General features: G+C 44.2%; 1 protein-coding gene across 1 annotated transcript in view; it reads left to right on the top strand.

Annotated features, from left to right (window-relative positions):
- The first annotated feature begins 707 nt into the window (after positions 1-707).
- Positions 708-8,789, top strand: part of LOC128379913 (unconventional myosin-XVIIIb) — a 120,453-nt gene continuing 112,371 nt past the window's right edge. The window contains 7 exon segments of the mRNA XM_053339552.1: positions 708-713; positions 799-942; positions 2,958-3,368; positions 4,202-4,265; positions 5,967-6,079; positions 6,687-6,854; positions 7,945-8,155. Coding sequence (XP_053195527.1) covers positions 708-713; positions 799-942; positions 2,958-3,368; positions 4,202-4,265; positions 5,967-6,079; positions 6,687-6,854; positions 7,945-8,155 — 1,117 coding nt within the window.

Here is an 8,789-nt window from a genome sequence, read left to right as displayed (position 1 = left end):
TGCATGATTTGGATGCTTCTTAAATACGAATCTGATTAAATATGAACAGTGTGCTGTCAAATATAACTTCAATATTTGAGTTAAAAGCTGCATTAATGCTGCCAAACGTTATCTTGACTAAATATTGCATGTTATATAAACCTTTATTAGCAGATTTAGATTTGTTAACTTATTGAGCTGCTCAGGTAGTTGTTTGAAATGATTAATATATTGAGATTAAGTTTGATTTTCATTCATATTTTATCTTAATTTGATTTGATAACAACTTATTGCAGCATTTATTGCACAGTAGAGATAATGTGCAACACTTATATTATAATTATAAAATGAAGTTGAGACTGAATTCAGCTACTTTGCATTGTTTAATTGATATAAAAAGAAACAACCATGACTTATTTTAACATCTTTCCATCCTGTCTTCTTCTTCTTCTTTTATTTCTTCTTGTTTTAATAAGCTGAGAAACACGTTTAATATGCTGATCATGTCTCTGCACAAACTTTAATTTAATGAGTTTGGTGAACTTTGAGCCGTTCATTCATTCAGCTCATTATATTCAGTCTAAAGACTTCAAGACACAAGAACTCATTACAGAGTAAGAGTTGTGTCTGTGATAGCATTGAACTAAAAAAAGTTGAATTTTTGAATGTTAAATTAACTTTTATATGTTAGATTTTTTACATTCATGAGGAAATATTGATTCCACTAAATGCTCGTGTGATGTTGTACGTCTACGTCTGGATCCCACAGTGACTTGCTGTTTTCTGTCTAATTGTTCCTTGCGTTGATTGAAACTACAGATAAAGGAGGAGAATACTCCGGTGGCTACGGCCGAGCCTCCTCCGCCTCTGTCAGCTCTGCCCGGAGGATTCCTCAAACAGCTGGTGAGAGATTCGGAGAAGGAGACCAAAACTAAAGAGCCGGAGGTCAAGGACGACAAGGCAGTGAGTGGTTTTTCATTCGTGTCAGTTCAGGTCAGTTATTAAAGCTACTTAAAGAAAATAAAAGTTTGACATTTTTGGGGAATATGTTTACTCGATTTGTTGCAGAGAGCTAAAGAGAGAAGAAGATTGATGCGACTGTCATACAGCCAGTTAGCTTAGCTTAGCATAAAGACTGGAAACAAAGGGAAACTGCTAGCCTGAATGTGTCCAAACCAGGGAAGGAAGGGAGAAGGAGGGAGAAAGGAAGGGAAGGAAGAAGGAAGGAAAGGAGGAAGGAAAGAAGGAAGGGAGGAAGAAGGGAGAGAGGAAGGAATGAAGGAAGGGGGGAGGGAGGGAGGAAGGAAGGAAGGACAGGAGGAAGGAAAGAAGGAAGGAGGAAACATGGAAGGGAGGAAGGAAGGGAGGAAAGAAGGAAGGAGGGAGGGAGGAAAGAAGGAATGAAGGAAGGAAGGAAGGAACAGTCAACCCAAAACAGATGGGGAGGACGACACAAAGGTTAAGAGAACACGGCAGTAACCAATAAAGTTTTTAGCCCTGATTTAAAGGAGAGCAGGCCTCAGATCTACAGGAAGTTTGCCCCCCCCCCTTTGTGGTTGAGGTTAGGGCTCATAGAGTTAACAAGTCTGGGTTAGAGTGAGGGGACTGGACCCTTTAAAGAGATTTTGGTGGAATGGACTAAATGGAGGATTATCAGACTCTAACGATCCAAAGCATAATAGAGCCTAGACCTGCTGCTTCCTCCAGCTGTTGCCATGGTGAACCCAAACTGATGCAAGACCTCGCCAACCTCACCCAGCATTCAAGTTTCATTAAAATCTCTTTCTTCAGAAAAAAACAGAACAGAACTGGAGTATGAGAGGAAGTCAGACACACAAACCCAACCTTACCTCATCCAGTCCAGACAATGAATAAGAAGCATGTGAGGCCTTTAAACTCTTATATCTCTACACCTTAGCGATGCCTTTTGGAAAATGTAAAATGTTGCTCAAGGGTAAAGATACTTTGGGGTCAAGAGGCTGCTAGATACTCCAACTGACTTCCATTCAAAAAGCATCAATCACTGTTTTTAAAGAGTCATTCTGGTCTCAATCTCTAGATTCAGGCCCTCTAATAAATGTGCTGGTGGTCATTTTGGGGAATTATTGCCTCATTAATATGATTTGAAGGCTTATAGTAGCTTCGATGTTCGCTATGTAGGGAGTTGGACTATTCTTGGACTATTTCATTGTAAGTGAAATGTTACTTGATTACGATACCTGTCCTGTTTAGTGCAATCTAGCTAGACTGTCCGAGTTGGAGGGGCGTGTTTCTGGAGTATTAAAGGAAACAGTTTCGCACTATTTATTCGGAAGATTGTGGAGCTAGGCTTCACACACTGTGTTTCAAGATTTCTGTGTTCAGGATTTAGTGATTAGCATAAACCCGCCCCTGCTGCTGTAGAGGTATAAATACATTCAGCACACACTACTACTACTACAGTCTACAGTTAGCCAGTTAGCTGAGTTAGCCGCCGAGCTAGCAGCTGAGCTAGCAGATGACTTAGCAGCAGGAAGCTCTCAGACGTAGCGTCCATGTTTCTGGTAGAGGTGGTGACTTTGATTGACAGATGACATTTGGTAGGGGGCCGGGCTTCAGCGGACTCGGCGGCCACGCCCACAGCGTTTGGGAGCAGAGAAAGAAAGTTTTACACAACTTTGAAGCCTAATTTCATATATTTGGCGATTTTTTTTAATCATTCAAATTTGGCAGGGTGGTTAACAACACACTTTTCTGTGGTATGTCAAACTCAGAACACACATTTATTCTTACTTTACACAGACTTTAAGGTATCGAGTGAGAAATAGACATTAATACAACACTGACTGCTAGCTATAGTCATCAGAGTAGCATCAATGTTCTCTCCTGACTCTCAGCAAGAAAACAAATAAGCATACTTCCCAAAATGTCGAACTGTTCCCTTAGAGGACCGTACCCATTCTTGTCTTACCCCCCCCCCCTGCCCCCTCCCTTTGCAGCCCAGCAAACTGAGCGACAACCTGGTCCAGCAGTTCCTCGTTCCAGACCAGACTCCTCCGATCCTCGAGGCCGAGATGTCCCTCCGAGCCGAGAAGCTGACGGGCGACAGCAGGCAGGGCCGCAGCTCTTCGTCCCAGTCGGACCAAACGTCGTCGCCTCTGAGGTACTTCGTCAGCCCCGAACCCGCCGGCAAACAGGAAGCCACGCGGACCGCCGTAACGCCGGAGCAGCAGCAGCAGGAGACGAGGGAGAGCAAGAAGGAGAGCAAGAAAGCGCCGCGGGCCGAGCAGAAGAAAGAGAGGATAGAGAAAGTGGAGCAGGTGAAGATGAAAGATGAAGAGATGGAGAGGAGGCAGGAGCCGGAGGGAAGACAAGCAGACACGACGGTGACAGAGCAAGACAGAAGAGAGGTACGTATATACTGCATTCAACACGTACATTACTTTATACTTTATACACCAGGGGGGTTAAACATGCGGCCCGTGGGCCAGAAGCGGCCCGCCGAGAGGTCCAAGTTGGAGTCCAGTTTCCTTTTACGTCTTTTCCTTCCTTCCTTCCGTCTGTCCTTCCTTCCTTCCTTCTCTTCTCTTCATTCCATCTGTCCTTTCTACCTTTCTTCCTCCCTTCCTTCCTTCCGTCTGTCCTTTCTACCTTTCTTCCTTCCTTCCGTCTGTCCTTCCTACCTTTCTTCCTCCCTTCCTTCCTTCCGTCTGTCCTTTCTACCTTTCTTCCTTCCTTCCGTCTGTCCTTTCTACCTTTCTTCCGTCCTTCCATCTGTCCTTCCTACCTTTCTTCCTTCTTTCCGTCTGTCCTTCCTACCTTTCTTCCTTCCTTCCATCTGTCCTTCCTTCCTTTCTTCCTTCCTTCCGTCTGTCCTTCGTTCCTTCGTTCCTTCTGTCCTTCCTACCTTTCTTCCTACCTTCCTCCCTGTCTTCTTTTCCTTTCTTCCTTCCTTCCTTCCTTCCTTCCTTCCTTCCTTCCTTCTTTCCTTCCTTCCTTTTCGTCTTCTCTTCTCTTCCTTCCATCTGTCTTTCCTTCCTTTCTTCCTTCTGCTGTGATACTGAGAGGTGGTTTCCTTCCCCAACTAATCCTACCTTTCTTCCTCCCTGTCTTCTTTTCATTCCTTCCTTCCATCTGTCCTTCTTCCCTTCCTTCCTTCCTTCCTTCCTTCCTTCCTTCCTTCCTTCCTTCCTTCCTTCCTTCCTTCCTTCCTTCTTCCCTTCTTTCTCTGTTTGTCTCTCAGGTGAAGGATGTTTGGTACGAAGCTGGAACTGTGTGGTACGCTCATAAGGACGGTTTCAACCTCGGTGAGATGTTTGTGACTCTTTGCATGTGTTTGTACGAGCGGCTGATTTTGGGTATAACGTGTGTCAGGATTAGTGTAGATTCCTCCTTTAATCCAGACTCAATCTCTAGTAATCTTCTATTCTGTTCCTTTACTTATATTTCATGTTAGATATTAGCTAAACAGACTGAATGTGTTTGGATCCATCTGCTGCAGCTATGAACAGCTCAGCTCTAATCCTGTTAGACCCTCGCTCTGTTTGCACACACACCACCTCTGATCTGCACGGTTACACGCAGGGATCACACAAATACACAGTTATAGAGAGAGAACGTACTCACAGCCTTTCACTGAGACTCATTTTAAGGGTAATAACAATGTGCATGTAGGTGTGCTATCCATGTTTAATAGAGCATGACCTTTGATTTATCTGCAATCTGAGTGGTTTTGATATATGGAGGATCAAAGTTTTAACATATTAGAGCAAAAAACATCTATTTTATTGGTCAAAATGACTCTTAATCTGCTCTAAATATATAATTAGATTGTTCTTTATCTTTATAAAGTTTGTTGAAGTACCAATACTGCAATTAAAAATAAATTAAAGATAAGAAAGTGACATGCCTTTTTAGATTTTATTCTGTTATTTTAACGTGTTTGAATAAATGGATAAACTAAAGTTAAGTTTAAAAAAAAAAAAAAAAGTGCCAATCCTGCAAATAAATAAATATGAAAATAAATATAATATATAAAATAGATAAAAAGTGACATGGAATATTATCAGTATTCATGCAGTTTACAGTGAAAGAGAGAGATATCACATTATGCTAAGCTCTCTGGCATTATTCAGTTATTTAGTCTAATAATTTTGGCATCTACAGTCATTTGGGATTTAGTTGATTTCTGTTTGAAGTGTACAGTGTCAGATATGTCGACTGTTACACTTACATATATATATATATACATATATACATACTAACATACTAACACTCATCCTAATGTTTGAAATCTTAAAATTGTACGGCCATTAATGCATAAAAAATAAAATAAACCTGCAAAATGTTAATGTTTCAGTTTATATACGTGTGTGTGTGTGTGTGTGTGTGTGTGTGTGTGTGTCTGTCTGTGTGTGTGTCTGTGTCTGTCTGTGTGTGTGTGTGTGTGTGTGTGTGTCTGTGTGTGTCTGTGTGTCTGTGTGTGTGTGTGTGTGTGTGTGTGTCTGTGTGTCTGTGTGTCTCTGTGTGTGTCTGTGTGTCTGTGTGTGTGTGTGTGTGTGTGTGTGTGTGTGTGTGTGTGTGTGTGTGTCTGTGTGTGTGTGTCTGTGTGTGTCTGTGTGTCTGTGTGTGTGTGTGTGTGTCTGTCTGTGTGTGTCTGTCTGTGTGTGTCTGTGTGTGTCTGTGTGTCTGTGTGTGTGTGTGTGTGTGTGTGTGTGTGTGTGTGTGTGTGTGTGTGTATACGGGTCATGGGAATATTTTAAACTCAAACAAACCGGTTTTAAAGCACAATTAGCCGTATAGTACTTTATTTAAATGCAGTTTCATGTCTATTTTATTGTTGAGTTTTATGTATTTTAAAGGCCTATGTAGTTACTGACATCACAACCTAACCTTGACCATAAGTGCTCAGTCTCATTCTGCACACTTTAAACATAAAACTCATATGGAGCTGTGTATTTGTAAGGTCACTAACTGCCCCCTGATTGGTTGCTTTGCCCTCGTTTCAGCCACTCAGCTGAAGCCAGATGAAGGAACACCTGATCTCCCAGAAGGCCGAGTGAGAGTCCGCCTGGAAACAGACGGCTCGCTGCATGACGTCACACAGTATGAAATAGAGAAGGTAGGTCAGCTCTGTTCCCCTTTAACCCTTTATAGGACACTCATTGAAAGGAAGGGAGGAAGGAAGGAAGGAAGGAGGAAGGACGGAGGAAAGAAGGAAAGGAGGAAGGTAGGGGGGAGGAAAGAAAGAGAGAAGGAGGGAGGGAGGAAGGGAAGAAAGAAGGAAGGAAGGAAGAAGAAAGGGGGATGGAGGAAGGAAAGAAGGACTGGAGGAGAGAAGGATTGAGGGAGGAAGAACAGATGGAAGGAAAGGAAGGAAGGGAGGAAGGAATGAAAGGAGGAAGGAAGGAAGGACGGAGGAAGGAAGGAGAGAAGGAGGGAGGGAGGAAGGACAGATGGAAGGAAGGAAAGGAAGGAAGGAAGGACGGAGGAAATAAGGAACGAGGGAGGGTGAAAGGAAAAGAGGAAAGTAAGAAAGAAGGCAGGGAGGAAGGAAAGGACGAAAGGAAGGATGGAAGGTAGGAAGGATATTCTGGGATATTTACAGAAGTTACCAAATATAAATATTTGCCCAATAAAGGGTTAAATACCTCGCTGTCTGTTTTTAACCCCCTCTGACGTCCTCTCTCCCCCCCCCCCCTCTCCTTCTGCCCCCCCCCCCCCCACAGGTTAACCCCACAGAGCAGGACCTGTGTGAGGATCTGAGCGACCTACAGAGCGTCAACGAGTGCGGCGTCCTGCACACGCTGACCAGTCGAGTTAAAGCCAACATGCCGCTCACGCTCGCTGGACCCAACCTGGTGAACTTCTGGCCTCCGCTAGAGTCTCGCAGCAAGGTGACGAGAACAGCCCGCTTCATTAAATGTTCATGTTCACTGTCAGATTAGTAGAAAACAGTGAAAAGTAAGATTCCCAAGACACAATTAAAGCTGATTTGGGTTAAAAAATGTGCATATTTAGATTTATTATGTAAGGGTCAGTGTCTCTCTTTTTAATAAGTCACCCTACAGATATATATAAACTAGATATTATATATTATTTTATTTGTATGGCACTGTTCATACAAGAAATGCCTTCTTCCCTCCCTCCTACCGTCCTCCCTTCCTCCTTTCCTTCCTTCTTTCCTTCTTTCCTCTTTTCCTTTCTTCCTCCCTCCCTCCCTTCGTTCTTCCCTCATTCCTTCCTCCTTTCTTACCTTCCTTCCCTCCTTCCTTCCATCATTTGTTCCTCCTTTCCTACCTTCCTTCCCTCCTTCCTTCCTTCCTTCCAACCTTCCTCCCTCCCTCCTTTCATTTCCTCCTTTCCTATTCCTTCCTTCCTTCCTTCCTTCCTCCTTTCCTACCTTCCTTCCTCCCTCCCTCCCTCCCTCCCTTCTTTCTTTCCTTTCCTCCTTTCCTACCTTCCTTCCTTCCATCATTCCTTCCTCCTTTCCTACCTTCCTTCCCTCCTTCCTTCCTTCCTTCTTCCTTCCCCCTTTCCTCCCTCCCTCCCTTCTTTCTTTCCTTTCCTCCTTTCCTACCTTCCTTCCTTCCATCATTCCTTCCTCCTTTCCTACCTTACTTCCTTCCTTCCTTCCCTCATTCCTTCCTCCCTTCCCTCTTTCCTTTCCTCCTTTCCTACCTTCCTTCCTTCCACCATTCCTTCCTCCCTTCCCTCTTTCCTTTCCTCCTTTCCTACCTTCCTTCCTTCCTTCCCTCATTCCTTCCTCCCTTCCTTCTTTCCTTTCCTCCTTTCCTACCTTCCTTCCTTCCTTCCCTCATTCCATCCTCCCTTCCCTCTTTCCTTTCCTCCTTTCCTACCTTCCTTCCTTCCACCATTCCTTCCTCCTTTCCTACCTTCCTAGGTAAACTAGGTTAAAATAGATTAAAAAGACAGAAAGTATTCATCATCATCCTCCTCCTTCTTCTTCTTCTTCTCCTCTGTTAGACTCCAAAGTCGCGGCGGGGGGACTCGTTGTGGGACGCTCCTCCGGCTCTGGCAGCTCTGGTGAAACGTGTGTATGTGTCCATGGTGGGCTCCCGTAGAGACCACAGCGTGTGTGCGGTGGGACGCAGCGGCACCGGAAAGACCACAGCGTGCCAAGCCTTCACACACACACTGCTCAAACAGGCTGGCACTACCTCAGAGAACATCAGTGGTGAGCAGCGAGGATGAGGATGAGGATGAGGTGATGATGATGGTGGTGATGATGATGATGGTGGTGATGGTGATGATGATAAAGGTGATGGTGGTGAAGATGGTGATGATGATGAAGGTGATGAGGGTGAGGATGATGAAAGAGGATGGGTGATGCGGATGATGGGTGATGGTGGTGATGATGAGGGAGATGGTGGTGATGATGGTGGTGGTGATGACGATGAAGATGATGGTGGGGATGATGGTGATGAAGGTGATGGTGATGAGGATGATGGTGGTGATGATGATGATGGTGATGAAGGTGATGATGATGGTGGTGATGTTGATATTGATGGTGATGATGGTGATGGTGATGAGGATGATGGTGGTGGTGATGGTGATGATGAAGGTGATGATGATGGTGGTGATGATAAAGGTGATGTGGTGATGATGATGGTGATGAGGATGAAGGTGGTGATGATGGTGGTGGTGGTGATGATGATGGTAATGATGATGATGATGATGTAGATGAAACTGATGATGATGGTGATGCTGATGGTAATAATGGTTGCGATGATGATGGTGGTGGTGATGATGGTGATGATGATGATGAAGGTGATGGTGATGATGATGAGGATGGGTGATGGTGGTGGTGA

Source organism: Scomber japonicus, chromosome 19 (genome assembly GCF_027409825.1).
Source record: "Scomber japonicus isolate fScoJap1 chromosome 19, fScoJap1.pri, whole genome shotgun sequence".
NCBI lineage: Eukaryota > Metazoa > Chordata > Actinopteri > Scombriformes > Scombridae > Scomber > Scomber japonicus.
The sequence above is the reverse complement of the archived record's forward strand: the minus strand, read 5'-3'. Positions and strand labels throughout refer to the sequence as shown.